Below are 15338 nucleotides of genomic sequence, written 5' to 3'. Positions count from 1 at the left end.
AAGCACCCATGTTTTCTTTGGTGCAATCCCAATCTTTGTTGACTTGGTTGATGACTACTGCTGAATCACCGTATACGAGTAATCGCTTGATTCCGAGGGCAATTGCCACTCATAGCCCGTGGATGAGAGCTTCGTACTCTGCTTCATTGTTTGTAGCTTGCCATAATATCTGAAGGATATACTTGAGTTGTTTTCCATCTGGAGAAATTAGGAGAACGCCCGCACCGGCTCTGCCTAGCTTGAGTGATCCATCAAAGTACATCTTCCAGTGGTCAAGGATTGTATTTGACATAGGTTGTTGAATCTCTGTCCACTCGGCAACAAAATCGGCAAGGGCTTCAGATTTAATTCTTTCCGTGGGGTGAAATCGATGTTGAGAGCACCGAGTTCAACCGCCCACTTAGATATGCGTCCTATTGCATTTCTGTTGTGTAAGATGTCTTCGAGTGGGAAATCTGTCACCACGGTAATCTTGTGGCTTTCAAAATAGTGACGAAGCTTGCGTGAAGTGATTAGTAGTGCGTAGAGTAGTTTTTGCACATGCAGGTACCGGATTTTTGATTCTGACAGTAATTCGCTGATGTAGTATACTGGGCGTTGTACTTTATACACGTGCCCTTCTTCTTCTTCTCTTTCTACTACTATCGCCGTGCTGACTACAGTAGAAGTTGCCACAATATATAGCATCATGTCTTCGTCTTTCTTTGGAGGTGTGAGGACTGGTGAGGAGGTGAGGTATGCCTTAAGTTTCTTGAAAGCTTCATTGGCTTCTTCTGTCCACTCGAACTTGTCTGTCTTCTTTAGCAATTAAAGAAAGGTAACCCTTTTTTACCCAGTCTTGATATGAAATGATTTAGTGCCGTCATGCAGCCTGTTAGCTTCTGCACATCTTTGACACTTCGAGGAGGGCCCATCTCTGTTATGGCTCGAATTTGCTTGGCACTTGCTTCGATTCCGCGATGACTGACCAAGAATCCGAGTAGTTGTCCTAAAGGAACTCCGAATACACACTTGTTTGGGTTCAATTTCCACCTCCACCTTTTTAGATTTTTGAAGGTTTGCTTTAGGTCTTCAATTAGCGCATCCGGGTTCTTTGTCTTTACCACTACGTCATCCACGTATGCTTCTACATTTTCGCCGATCTGATCACCAAGGCATGTTTGAATAGCTCTTTGATAGGTGGCTCTAGCATTTTTGAGTCCAAACGACATGGTTTTGTAGCAGTAGGCACCGAACGGAGTGATGAAAGATGTCTTGTTCTAGTCTTGTTATGGTCTTGTTCTTTTAATGCAATCTGGTGATATCCTGAATAGCAATCAAGAAAGGATAATAGGGTAGATCCTGCCATTGAGTCGACTATCTGATCAATGCGCGGTAGGCCAAATGGATCTTTCGGGCAGTGTTTGTTGAGATCTGTGTAGTCGACGCACATACGCCACTCGTCTGTATTCTTTTTCTGTACTAGAACTAGGTTTGCTAGTCAATCTGAATGAAGGATTTCTCTAATGAACCCGGCTGCTAATAGCTTCGTGATTTCTTTTTTAATTGCTGCCTTCTTGTCAGGTGAGAATCGTCGTAGTCATTGCTTCATAGGCTTGGAGCCTTCATTGATATCAATTCTGTGCTCAGTTAACCCTTTTGGGACCCCTGGCATGTCGGCCGGCTTCCAAGCGAAGATATCTCTGTTGTCCCAAAGAAAGTTGGTGAGCGCGAGTTCCTATTTTGCTGAGAGGTGGGCGCTGATGGTTGCTGTTTTGGAGGGATCTCCAGTGCCTAGGTCGATTTGCTTGACGTTGGCTTCTTTTGGTGGTGCGAGGATGCTGAGCTTTTTAGCCGGTATCTCTAGTTCTTCTTGGCTTATTTCTGCGGCAATAATGGCTATTTCTTTTCTTCCATCGTTTGCTTGTACTTTTGCTGCAATTTGAATTGCCTGAACATCACAGTCAAATGCGCGCTTTAAATCACTCCGAAGAGAAAGGACACCGTTAGGCCCTGGCATCTTAAGCAACAGGTATGGATAATGCGGTATTGCCATGAATTTTGCTAGTGACGGGTGCCCGAGGATCATGTGATATGATGAATCGAAGTCCGCGACTTCAAACTTGATGAACTTTGTACGGTAGTTCGAGGGAGTTCCAAAAGTAACTGGTAGAGTAATTTGTCCGAGTGGCATGGCTGCCTTTCCGGGTACTATTCTATAAAAAGGTGTACTTGTTGGTGTAATCATCCCGGCGATTTGTAGTCCCATCTTCCTTAGCGTTTCTGAAAAGATGATGTTGAGTCTGGCTCCCCCGTCGATTAGTACCTTGGTGACAGTCATACCGGCAATAGTTGGATCTAGAACCAGTGGGTAATGGCCTGCATTTCCTACGCTGGTCCATTGGTCTTCTCTTGAAAATTGGATTGGGTACTCTGACCAATTGAGATATCTTGGTGTAGCAGGTTCTGCTGCCATGATGGTTCGTAATGCTAGTTTTTCTTGATGTTTGCTTCTGGAGTCTGGAACCTCGGCAAAGATTACTGCCACTGTCCCTCTGGATTTTTGGAATCCCTTGTCTTCATGGTTGTCTCCTTCTTTTTTCTGATTGTCTTCTTTATTGTTTCCCTTCTATCTTTTCTAGTGTATCTTTCGTTGAAGGTGTAGCAATTTCCGATGGTGTGCTTTCCATTGGGGTGCAAGGGGCAATGTATGTTCTCAATGTCATCATACCTTCTGGGTTTTGAAAACTTTTTTGATTTGTCAGCCATTGCTACTGTGTTGTCTGGACCACGATTTCTTTCCTGATGTCTGCTGTTTTGAGGAATTTGCCTGTCCGGGTTGTCTCTGTTGTTTCTATCTAGGAATCTTTCTCTTGTTTTTTCCTCTGCAGTAATCATCTTTTCCACTGTTCTTCTGAATTCTTCGTTGTTTCTTGGGTTTTCTTTGCAGAAGTCTTGAAATTGCCACCTAGCCATGATTCCATGAGAGAGCTTCGATTACTTCTCGTTGTGTGTTGTCATGTACTTGAGCTCGCAGTTCGCCAAATCGTCGATAGTAATTTCTGAGACTTTCACCTCCTTTCTGCTTGAGTCCTTTTAATTCTGCGTGGGTGATTGGGTGTGTAATAATACCCATGAAATTTTCACAGAAAGCTCTTTGCAAGTCTTCCCAATTTCTCATTGATCCTATATTCAATTTGTCAAACCATTGAAGTGGCATGGTTTCTAGGGCCATGGGAAAGAACAAGGTTTTGATGTCATCGTCTCCTCTGGCCAATTCAATCGATTGTGAGTAAATCCTGAGCCATTGTTTTGGTTCGGTCTTGCCATCATACTTGGAGTGGTTGGACGGCTTGAACTTGTGAGGTAGTCGTATTGAAGCAAGTCTGTTTGCAAAACAAGGGAATCTATCGTGCGTTCTGGCTTTTGTATATTCTGATTCTGCGCCCCCTTCTTGCCAACAGTCGTCTTGGTGAGAGTAGTTTTGCGTGGCTGTCTGAGTAGGTGCTTTGCTTCTGGCCTTTTTTGGTTGTTCGACTCGGTTGTTTTGACTATGATTTCTTCGGCTCTCTCAGTTGTGACTTCCACTTGGTCCAAGTCTTTCGAAAGCGGACTTCCTTTGATTTTGATCTTCCTGTTCATGAGATGTTGCCCTTCCATCGTGTGTCCTAAAGACTGTTGATCGAAGAAAGTCTCGGGGCTGTTCTTGTTTTTCATTGGGATGTGAAGTTGCTCTGAGTTCTTCTAATGCTTCTCAGATCTTGTCGTAGGGTGTATTCGCTGCTCATCCTTCTTCGTCCTCTCGTTCTGATTTTCTTCTATTGTACTCGGCTAGGTCTGATTCATATTTGGTCCAAGTGTCCTTTCGCTGCTTAGCACGGCGTTGACGCCCTTGTTTCAATTTGTTCTTTCTCTCTCTGGCTTGCCTCTGACTCTTAGTCTCACCATCGTGCCCCTGGATAAATGGTGATATGTTAGATTCAGATTCATCTGAAGATCTGACGTCGGGTGCTTCTGGGAGGACTAATGGTGATCGAGGACAGCGAATCATGAATACTTCTCTAGCGTGAGTTGTTCTATCATCGTCGTTGATTTCCGTACTGCTAGAGCTGTTGATAACTTCAGTAGAGGTTTCAAGATCACAGATCGAGTCTCCTTCTTGGTAGGGTAGAGTTGTTGTTGTCGTATCGTCGACTAGTTGGGTGCCGTCATCCTCAGGAATGGAACCTGGCTAGTGGATGATGCATTCTTGAGATGTTATGGTTAAAACAAGACCTTCTTGGGCTCCCTTCAGGGGCATTCTAAGCATGGGATAGGTGGATCCTTCGGGCCATGTCTGATAAGATGTTGCCATGTTGTGGAGTCCGAACGGAAGAGGACCTGACTTCTTTGAAGTACTCTCAGTGTACCCCGAGTAGTATTCTTGATAGGTTGACGTCATGCTCCGGAGCTTTGTTAGAAAAGAACTCGGTTTTCCAAAAGAACTCGGATAAGACTTCGTCTCGGAAGCAGAACATGAGTTTGAATCGGATGTGTGAAGTCGCGGAATCCGAGTTGGATTGGACATTATGAGCTACGCGAATCTTCCGGCAAGCTGATCTATCGTTGTCGCTGAAATGAAAAAGTCCTGATGATGATCCGAATCTTCGAGGAAACGGCCTTGGAGCTTGCCATCGTCACTTGCCTCGCAGATCCACGAACCAAAGATGAAGGTTGATCCCTTTGAGAAGATCATGTTGTCGAGGTCCATCGAGATCTCGGATGCAAAGTCGCCGAAAGCCCCTACCTGGCGCGCCAGCTGTCGATGTTTGACCACCTATAGCCTACCACGGGGGTCCCTGGGGCAGTATGTTTGGGCTTCAGCGTATGTAGAACTCGATGGTAAACGCAAGAGACAGTCGATTTATCCTGGTTTGGACCCTCGATCTTTGATCGAGTAATAGCCCTACGTCCAGTCAGCGTTCGCCTTTGCGATGGATTGATTGTAAAGTGTTGTGTTGTACAATTGTTCTCTTGAACTCCCCATCCAAGGAGCCCTGCCCTCCTTTATATTGTCAGGAGGCCAGAGTCCTAGTTGGTTTATAATGAGAGTTCCTAGTAGGATTATAGAATAATACTACTACTAAGATTACAGGGGAAGAATCCTAGTTAGGCTAGTTCTTCTCCCTTCCTTGCGGGGTATCTCGTGGGTCCCGCACCGACACTGGTCGACGGCGAAGTGAGCATTGAGTAGAAGCGATCGACGAACAGTCCGATCAACTGGTCAGCGACGAAGTCCATGAACCTAGTGGTTCGACTAGTTGATCGGTGGAGAAGTCCGAGCACCAGGTGATCCGATCACCTAGACGATGATCCTGCATTACAAATATATAGAACGGGTAGTACATGATGTAAAAATATATGAACTCTGGAGAAAAAACAGTAATGGTGATGAAATAGCGTATGCAGCTCGGCGATTAGTTGGTGTGAAGATGTATTTATATTTAATATAAACCGTCCGACCAGTTAGTGTGTAGCTGAGTCTCCAGCCCTAGCTAGCCCGTTAACCATAACGCGGAGCGCGGAGCCCGTGTGCGTGTAGGAAGAACAAAGTGTCGCTAAGGAGCCGCTGCCGACCACCTATAACACAGAGGGCAGACGCTCGTGCACGTGTAGGGAGGAGTCGGAGACATGGCCGTCTCTGGGGACATCCGAGCATCAACATGACTGTTCGGGGGTTCAAAAAATCGTTTGGAGAGCAAACATGGAGAAAACAGCTTGGAGAAACATTACGACGATATACAAAGATTGGAGAATATTTAGAAAAATATTAAAGCGTGACCTAGCTTTAGACAGAATGTCTGGTCGGCGGCGTATGGCGTTATCTGGTCGGCGACGTGGGCAGCTTGCTTAGCGGCTCGCTTGACGGCTGGAACAAAGTTAATCTCGTGTTGAAGTAGGACCGACGTAGTCGGAGCTTGATGGTGCCAATCCGCGTACGAAGACGTGCGCCGTGGTTGTTGAAGGATGTTGATCTTGAGTTACGCCATCTGGTTCGCTAGGGATCAGCGCGCATGAGCCTCCCGATGGGCGCCAACTGTCCACAAAAGATGCTCGGCGGTCCTTCGAGGGTATCCCACGAAAGTAGATTGATCGGTGGAGATGCGCGTGATCAGGAACCGGATGGTGACACAAGGCGTAGAGACAGCGATTTAGACAGGTTCGGGCCATCTGATTGACGTAATACCCTATGTCCTGTGTCTTTGGTGTATTGTATTGAATATGAGATGTATGAAGATGCTTTGGGCTAGGCCTAGGATCTATATGGGGATGTCGACTAGGGGACCCCTGCCTCTCCTTATATACTCTGGAGGGTAGGGTTACAAGGAAAGTAGCCTATTTGGTACTATACAATATTTTGCGGTGCACGTCGACCTGTGCCGTGCATGCCTTGATCTTGTGGGCTGGGCCACCTCCGAAGGTGCGGCCCATGTCTTGTCTTGTGGATACCGGGGGTCATATCCCCCACAATGGCTAACGTCCACATCAATATCTCCATCCCTCTGTAGCATCGATCCCAAGTACCAAAAGGTATCCTTCTTAGGCACAACTTGACCTTCCAAACTCACATCTCCCTCCTCCTATATAACTCCGCTAAAGTCGTATCTCATGTATTCGGTTTTAGTTCTACTCAATCTAAAATCTTTAGACTCAAGGGTCTACCGCCATAATTCTAGTTTCCTATTTACTCTCGCCTGGCTTTCGTCCACTAACACTACATCATCAGCGAATAACATACACTAAGGGATATCCCCTTGTATGTTCCTGGTAACCCCATCCATTACCGAGGCAAAGAAATACGGGTTTAAGGCTGACCCTTGATAAAGTCCAATTTTAATTGGGAAGTAATCTGTGTTACCATCGTTTGTTTAAACACTAGTCACAACATTGTTGTAAGTTTCAAAAAAAAATTGGAGTACAAATTTTGCAAATTTGTCACACAAAAGACCACAACCTTAAATAAAATTTTTCGCAAACGTCGGATGGAAAACAAGCGGCTGAGATCAGACGCACCAGACGACAATATTTCCCCTACTCCTCGCTGTCCCACCCCCATAGATCGAAGGGAAAATTGGTTTCATAGCACCGAAAGAATGCGAGAATCGGAAAATACCACCAAAAGTTCGTCGTGCCGTAAAATACCATCGAAAGTGAGCATTCCATCCGCAATCTAGCACTCTGTTACTTTCGCTGTTAACGCCGTTGGTTGCGTCCGTCCGAGGACTCGGCTTCAGTGCACTCAAAATTCAAAAACGATCAGGAGCCATGGAAACACGTGTCCAGGCCTATGTCCGTGTCGTTCGTCGCCGGCAGCGGGATGGCCGACACCAGCCCGCGCCGCACGGCCTCGTAGGCGTCCTGCTGCAGCCACGTGATGGACGTGCCTGAGTCGATGATGACCCCGCCCATGGATCCAGATTAAGTGACTTTGCTTGAGCAAGTCACGTTCATCTCCTCCGTCCATTTTACATCTCATGGCACTATTCCAACGAGAAAACACAGTGCAGAGAGCCCAGACTTGGCATTTCCGCCTAGGCCGGTGATGCTCGCCGACGCGCACTCTCCCTCGCGCACCGCGCAGCCCCAACTCGTCGACGCAGGAAGCGGCGTCTCCTTCTTAGACGCCTACCTGGGCGCTCTCGTCGGGCTCTACGTCCCTCGACGGCTCGACGCCGTCCCGCCCGTGCGACGTCGCAGGTCGCCAAGCTGCTGCACGCCATTGTCTGCAAGCCCCAAGCTACACCGACCGCGCGCGGGGGCGGGGGGCGACGCGCGGCTGCCTGGGCCATGGCGGCTCTCGTGCGTGGCCATGGCGGGGCATCCCGCGCGGCACGCGGCTCTCCGGCTCGACTATGGCTGGCCTCCCGCTCGGTGGGGCGCGCCCGTGGTGGGCGCGGCAAGCGGCGGTAGGGAAGACCGGAGGACGCAGGACGGGGAAGTCATTGCGGACAGTGGACGCAGTCACATAGACTGGCTGATGGAGGGGTCCCTGATGGAGAGCAGACCCGCCTCAAGATCTGCCGGGACATGCACCTCAGCACGCCCCCCGGCGGCAGTCCGCGTCCCTCTGCACGGCGCGCGGCCTGCCTCGCTCTCCATCAGCAGCAGCCCGGCGTCTTGGTTGCTGAAGGCTGCTCGTCTTCTTCTCTGGCAACAACCCGACGTCCCTGCTAAAGTGGTCGTCCTCGTCTTCTCCACGGTGTCCTGGCCCTCCTCCTTTCTCCGGCACCGACCCGACGTATCGGCAGTGCGGTCGCCGCGGTGCGCCGGTGCGGCCACGGGAGAGCAGAGTCCGCACGCGGCCCGTGCCGTCGTCGTTGATGGCGAACACCAGCGGGTCGATGGGCAGGCGCTTGGTCCCCAAGCTGATGCCGTTGACTGACAAGAAGTACATGTTGGGCAGCGCCGGGTTGATGACGAACGGCGTGGACTGCACCGGCGACCTGGAGCTGGTGTTGGTGCTGTTGAGGTTCGCGAACACGCCGAAGTAGAGCCTGCTCGGCGTCGGCGAGAGGTACGACGTGAGGCAGTAGGAGAACCTGGACGGCCCGAGCTGGCTCACCAGCGACAGCGGCCCACGGCCGAAGCCGACCATGCCGAAGCTGTTGGCGAGGTCGCCCGGTGTCCATGATGGCCATGTAGTACAGCGGCGGCGTGCCGATGGCCAGGTCCACCATGTACTCGTCGCTGCTGGCCGTCACGAGGACGCGCGCCGCTGTGATCGGGTCCACCACGGGTGGCGCCGACACGGCGGCGGACTGCAGCGCGGCCACGCGGGCCTTGCTCCGGGCAATGGCGCGGCTGAGGAGCTCAAGCTTGGTGTAGGACGTGCCCGTGTCGACGTGGGTCAACTTGAGCTGGAATCCGACGTTGTCGTTGCAATGAGCTCCGAGCTGCCTGGGACGAGGCTGAGACAGACGCCGTTAGCTCCGAAGGTGACGGAACGTGATGAAATGCTACTTTCAGTTAACGTTTGCATCTTTGAATGGTATTTTACGTGACAGAGCTCTTTTGATGGTATTTTCCGATTCTTGTGATGTTTCAACGTTATAGAACCAATTTTCAGTAGATCGAACCGGTCGGATGGCGAGCGGCGGCGCATACCCCGTGCAGGTCCTCCACCTCCCCGGCGGCGGCGGCGGCGACGGTGGCCACTGGAGCAATCTCGGCGCCGCCTACGCCGCCGTCACGTTCCTCCGTCCGCAGGGGCAGTCCCTGGTCCTGTACGCGGCGGGCCCCGACGCCGACGGCTAGCAGTGCCAGCAGCAGCCGCGGCCCCGGGGGCGCATCGTGTTGGTGTACCCGATCCTCCCCGGCGACGCCTTCGTGAGGCTGGACGGCGCGACGCTGTCGTGGGCGGAGCCCGAGTCCGGCGCCGAGTTCGCGCTCTGCTTCGCCGACGAGGCAGCGTGTGCCGCCGTCTGCGGGGCCATCTCCGCCTCCCCGTCGTCGACGATGGTTAGCCCCGTCGCGGCGGTCGATGGCATCGCGGAGAGGCTGCGGGGCTGCGCGTGGCGATGGAGGAGGCCCCGCCGGCGCCCGACGGGGCGGACATCGCCGCGCGCCTGGCGCAGCTCAGCATCGGCCGCTAGGTTTCAAGGCTTTCAGTTAGGCCGTCGTCGTCATCTTCAGTCCTCTGATTTACTGCCTGTTGAAGCTGTACATATACAATGCAACACTTATCTGCTAAATCTGATGTTTGTGATGTTTGTCTCTAGCTCCACGATTGCAAGATTTTCTTGCTGTGCTTGAACTGCAGCCTAATCATGCTGAGATGATAGAATGGTTGAAACAATTAAAATGGACATCAGACAATGTTTTTTTTTTCTTTTTTATGAGCACAACTATGGATAACGAACAGAGCAAGAGCAACATATGCACCCATGCTTGCTACAATTTCCATCAAATACACAAGTCTCAGTTTTTTCAGCATAAAAAAAGTTTTGAGCCAACATGTAAGCCAAAATCACTATGTCGGCGTTATGTTACAACACCACAGGAATCACCTGGTGGCCTGTAACAAATTACGCCCCCTTCCCTTCACTTGAGTAGATAAATTATATTAGTGGTAGATTGGCAGTGGCAACTCCACAAGAAGTGGTAATTCGGCATTTCTCTGAGGTTGAACGACATGAAAATCCTAACATTCTGATGTGATCTCCACCTGTGCCACAGTGCAGCTGTAAGGTTTCACACCAACAATCACCAAACCACATAACATTTTCAGAGTAATTGTTAAAGAAATGTTACTAGCAAAAACAAAGCAGCAATTTTACAGTTATATTTTAGACAACTTAATTTAATGGCAAAATTAGACACATACCACATATTCAAGATTGATCAATGTGAACAATAAACATTTGACTACAATTTAAGAAAATGCACACCATCTATGCACCAAATAAGGGAACTGATTCCATGCTCTTCACATCAGCAAGACTGCACATTTCTCAAGGGGAGAGTTGAAAGGTGAAAGCAGTTGTCCAACTAGCAGTTGAGTTATTCAGTTCACTCTAAACATGCATCTTACAAGTCTAGTGGCATTCCAAACATATCGTTGATCTCTGCCATGACATCACGAGTGGTGATTGTGGGTTCAAATAGACCATTCTCATCCCCAAATCTGCAGACATTGCTCTGACTGGCTTTGCTGGTGGAGATCTCTTTTAGGTCATCATCAGCTAATATGGAGAAACCAGAAGCTGGAGCTGCTTTTCCATCTGACTGTGCATTAGTCTCCCTCTTTGTTCTTTCACCCTTGAAGTTCAGTGGTTTTCCGAACATGTTGTTTCCTTTAGATCCATTGTTTCCTTTAGATTGACAGTTGGATCAACTAACCCATGGTGGCATGCATTTTCCACCTTAGGCTCATCATCAATAGTGGATCCAACAAACCTACGAATGACAGTGTCTTCTCGAATCCCAGAAGTCACAGGATGAGGACCTTCACGATTCCTTGTTCCTGAATTACCTTGAACTGGACAGAGCAAAGTACTAGTATCATGAGTAGGCTGCACAGTTCTGGAAATTATATTAGCACCACCATAACTTTCCTCACATTGTTCTTCATCATCTGGCAATATTGCAAACCATCCAACAAATGGCTTCTGGAAGTCACTTTCGCCTTGATGCTGAGATGACTCAGATAATGGTCTTGGAGGATACCTATTACTCTTGTAGCACATAGCATTCCGGACAGTGCCATTAGCCTCATTTTCATCAACAAAGATTTCAAACCCACTGCTTTCCTGATTTACCTTCATGTTTTCCTTCCCACAGTTCCTGTTTTGCCACGCATTCTGGTTGTTGCCATTAGGGCCATCCTCATCAACAAAGATCTCAAACACACTTGGTTCCTGATTTAACTTCATGTTTTCCTTTCTAGAGTTCCTGTTTTGTGTTCCATTTTGGTTGCTACCAATAGGACCATCCTCATCAACAAAGATCTCAAATCCTCTTGTTTGCTGACTGAATTTTGTATGGTCTTGCTTCACACTGTTGTTCTGGAGCATATTTGTATCATTGCCACTAGGTTCATCATCATCAACAAAGATATCAAATGCACTTGCTTGCTGATTATAATTTGGGTTCTCACGCTTTGATCGCTTCTTGAGAATAGTTTCAGGTTCCAGTGGCTCCATAAACATGCCATTGATGGCATCCAAAGCCTCCTTAGTGTTTATAGTTGGTTCAACTAGGCCATGGTGACAGGCATCTTCAGTCTCTGACTTCCCAACCAAAGCAGAGCCTATAAACCGTACAACTACAGTATCATCACTATTACAACGGGACAGATTCTTGTTTGCTCCTGAGTTTCCTCTGGAGAGCATACCAACTTTAGCTGGCCCTAATGGAGGATAAGAGCCTAATGAAGGATTAGAACTACTTCCTGACGTTTACTTTGTATTGGATTTCAGTTCTTTAGAGTTTCTGCTTTCACCTGCAACAAAAAGTCACCCATTATAATTGTGTGTCAATAAAATGAGAAAATGTGCTTTGAAAAAGAAAGTTCAAGGTGCGGATCTGCAAGAATAAGCATGCTTCTATTTTGAGAAAGAAATCACCCATTATAGTTTTGTGTCAACTAAATCAGAAAATGAGTTTGCAAAGGAAAGTTCTAGCTATGGATTGACAAGAAAAGGTATGTTTCTTTTTTATTTGAGAAAGGTTGGTCAATAAGATTTTAATAGAGATATAAATGTCAAAGGTAGCATTGGTTACAATAAGAACTGATTTGTGTACCCCTCTCTACATGGGCCTACCTTTGACTTGGTTCATAGATGTAGCACTAGACCCAGCTTTCCTAGGCATTCTTTCCTGCAGCTAAAGCACATGAATAAAGAAAGGGAGGTCAACAGACCCAACATTGGCCATGATCTAAGGCCTTGTTTAGTTGGACCCCAAAATCCAAAAAGTTGCTACAGTACCTGCCACATCGAATGTTTGCGGCCCGTGCATGGAGCATTAAATGTAGACGAAAAGAAAAACTAATTGCACAGTTTGGTGGGAAATTGCGAGACGAACGTTTTAAGCCTAATTAGTCAATGTTTGGACACTATTTGCCAAATAAAAACGAAGGTGCTACAGTAGTCTCAAAATCCAAATTTCGCGAACTAAACAAGGGCTAAGCTGAAGTAATAAACAGAATGAGAGTTATACTTTATCTTTCCTCTTGTATGATTCCATGCGAAAATTAAACTGTTCATGTGCTCTGTGCAACTCCCCAATAGGCTCTGCAAGGCTATTAAACATTTCAGTAAGAAACCAGCTTTCCTCTCAAAGGAACTACAAACTGAGATCTATTTTAACATGAAGTGTCACTTGCAATCCTTCTTATCTAATCGACTAAATTGTTCAGTTTTGCATAACCGTGCACTACTGTTTTTGACAGAGTTGTTCAGGTTGGCGGCGTCTTGAGCTTGCACAACAATAACAGTTCTAATAGCAGATGTGTGGTGTCCAGTTAAAATAGAAAATAATTTGGTGGGTTGGCTTGGTAGTGGGGGCATTAAGAGCTTTAGCTTACTTCTGGTTTCCCAAACGGTACATCTTCTCTGCATCATTGAACCTCTTATGCTTCTCATAATATAGTGCATAAGCCATATAGAATGAAGCTCTTTTGAGGCCTATCCCATTCCTCTCCATCTTCTTGAGCAATGGCTTTGCATCCGTCACGTAGTCCATCTACAGGATTTAGAAACCTAATAAGATCATTTCTTATAACAATAACAAGGGCTCCAAAAAGAAATCAAGCTGAATATGGTTTAGTCATTTCCTCAAGAGCCATTGTAGCACTATTTACATTACAAATTTCCAGTGAGGCACTGTTTTCGTCGAGGACAACATTCACGCTAAGATATGATGAGATCTACACTCTACGGTATGATCTGGCTAACGAAAGTAGTATCTTAACATCAATACATATACGTCAGACAGAAAATTCAATTGATTGAACAGTTGCAGATTCTGGAGTTCTCTCCTAAAACCCACAAAGCCCCCCAACCGATCGAAGTATCAACCGCCGTCATCTCTCGATCGATCCCCAACGAAGCACAAGAAGTCAGCAACAACAAGCGAAGACGAAGGGGATCGAGACGTCTGGCTAACCAGCTGGATCCAGACGCGTAGGTACCGCGGGTCGTCGCGGTAGCGGGCGTCGTCCTGGAGGAATCTGGGCAGCGTCGCCGGCGGCAGCGCCCGCTCCATCTTCCGCATCCCCCTAGCAGACAGCGAGCGGGCGAATCAACCGATCGGTGGGGCGAAGGAAGCGATGCGGGGAGGCGGAGAACAGTCAAGGAAGAGAGGCAAGACAACGGTGGTGAGGGTGCCGTACCGGAGCCATGGGCGGAGCGGGTCGGAGCCGGAGTAGCTCCGGATGTCGCCCACCACCGACGACAGGAGCTCCTTCTCCTTCGCATCCTCGTCGGCGGATTGGATCGATCGGGTTGATTGGCGGCCTGCCGACAAGACGAGCAGGAGCAACGAGGATTTGAGGTGGTCGGCTTCCTCCCAATTTCAAATTTCATCTCGCTCCGCGGCCCGCGGGGACGGGTAACGTTAACGTGCTCGAGAGAGGTGGGGCCCACCCAACCACCATACGGCCCCACCTGCCAGGGCTTTCCCTGCACTGCACCTGCGCGGGGCAGCGGGGGCACTGGCAACGGCAAAAAACGCCGCCATCTGCCCGCCGGCCGGCTGCCGGCTGCGAAGACGATGGTCAGTTGTTCTACAAGTCCGTAGAATCGCGTACAATACATACAACCAAGAAAAATGTTTGACAAACTTTTATATATATATATATATATATATATATATATATATATATATATATATATATATATATATATATACCTACTCTTTTTTAGGGAAAGAGCGATGTATCATATTTCTACTTAATGCTCTCCAATTCTACCAGAAATCATATAAGAATTTGTTAGGAGTAAATTCCTTTAACGGATTCATCCATAGTCTTAGGGCAGAATAGAATGGCCTTTTGACTCTGTACCCTTGATTCCACTATGATTATTGATCAATAGTAGAAGAATTCTTTCATAGAAATAGGAGACATAATTTACATGGATATAGTAAGTCTCGCTTGGGCTGCTTTAATGGTAGTCTTTACATTTTCTCTTTCGCTAGTAGTATGGGGGAGGAGTGGACTCTAGGGATACTACCAATTGATTGAGTAGTCGAATTGTAGTATCAACTCTTTTCTTTAATTGATCGTTTTGCATTAATAATTTTGCCAAACTTTATTTTTTCTTTCTTTAGTTTTGTTTCACTCTTGTAAGAAACTCTTTTAAGAAAGTAAGAAAGAGTCGTTCTATTCTACTATGTTCTATTCCAGTATAATAGAATAGAAAGGGCAATTATAGTAACTCATAATTTCTAGTAGAATAGAAATTATGAGTAAAAAGAAAGTTCTATACATAAGAAAATTAGAACATAAGAAAATTAGACTTTCTTACACGAAGCTATTCACAACATATCGCACATTTTCCATTTATACTATTTTCTTATTCTTAGAAAATTTTTTATGTTCTTTTTTTTTTTGAAGGATCTCGATTGAAGCATCTTGCACCTTTTTTAAGCATGAAAGATTCGTAGGTTTTTTCCTTTTACTTTTTTTCTTTTACTATAGTCTATTCTAGTCTATTCTCGTATTATTTTTCTCCCCCTCCTTGGATTCTTTCAATGAAGAATTATCTTCGATTTTTTTGATTTTGACTTGATTGAAATTAAGTGGATGCAGTGAAAAAAGAAGTTGAATTAGACTACTATTTCAATCTACTAATCGATTCTATGTAGATTCAAGATAA

At 47.0% G+C, this 15338-nt stretch overlaps 1 protein-coding gene and 2 pseudogenes across 1 annotated transcript; 1 reads left to right on the top strand and 2 right to left on the bottom strand.

Annotated features, from left to right (window-relative positions):
* Positions 1-7089: 7089 nt before the first annotated feature.
* Positions 7090-9710, bottom strand: LOC136504927 (aspartic proteinase nepenthesin-1-like). The gene has a single exon (XM_066499979.1). The coding sequence runs from the start codon at positions 8612-8614 to the stop codon at positions 8054-8056; it is 561 nt and encodes a 186-aa protein (XP_066356076.1). The 5' UTR covers positions 8615-9710; the 3' UTR covers positions 7090-8053.
* LOC136504925 (uncharacterized) lies at positions 8895-9611 on the top strand (annotated as a pseudogene).
* An 835-nt stretch (positions 9711-10545) lies between the features above and the next one.
* LOC136504922 (uncharacterized) lies at positions 10546-14206 on the bottom strand (annotated as a pseudogene).
* Between the last annotated feature and the right edge of the window lie 1132 nt (positions 14207-15338).

Source organism: Miscanthus floridulus, chromosome 14 (assembly GCF_019320115.1).
Source record: "Miscanthus floridulus cultivar M001 chromosome 14, ASM1932011v1, whole genome shotgun sequence".
Classification (NCBI taxonomy): Eukaryota; Viridiplantae; Streptophyta; class Magnoliopsida; order Poales; family Poaceae; genus Miscanthus; species Miscanthus floridulus.
The sequence above is the reverse complement of the archived record's forward strand: the minus strand, read 5'-3'. Positions and strand labels throughout refer to the sequence as shown.

Bases quoted from the DNA above. Each gene is read 5' to 3' on its own strand.
- LOC136504927 (XM_066499979.1), bottom strand. From the start codon at position 8,614: ATGGTCGGCTTCGGCCGTGGGCCGCTGTCGCTGGTGAGCCAGCTCGGG.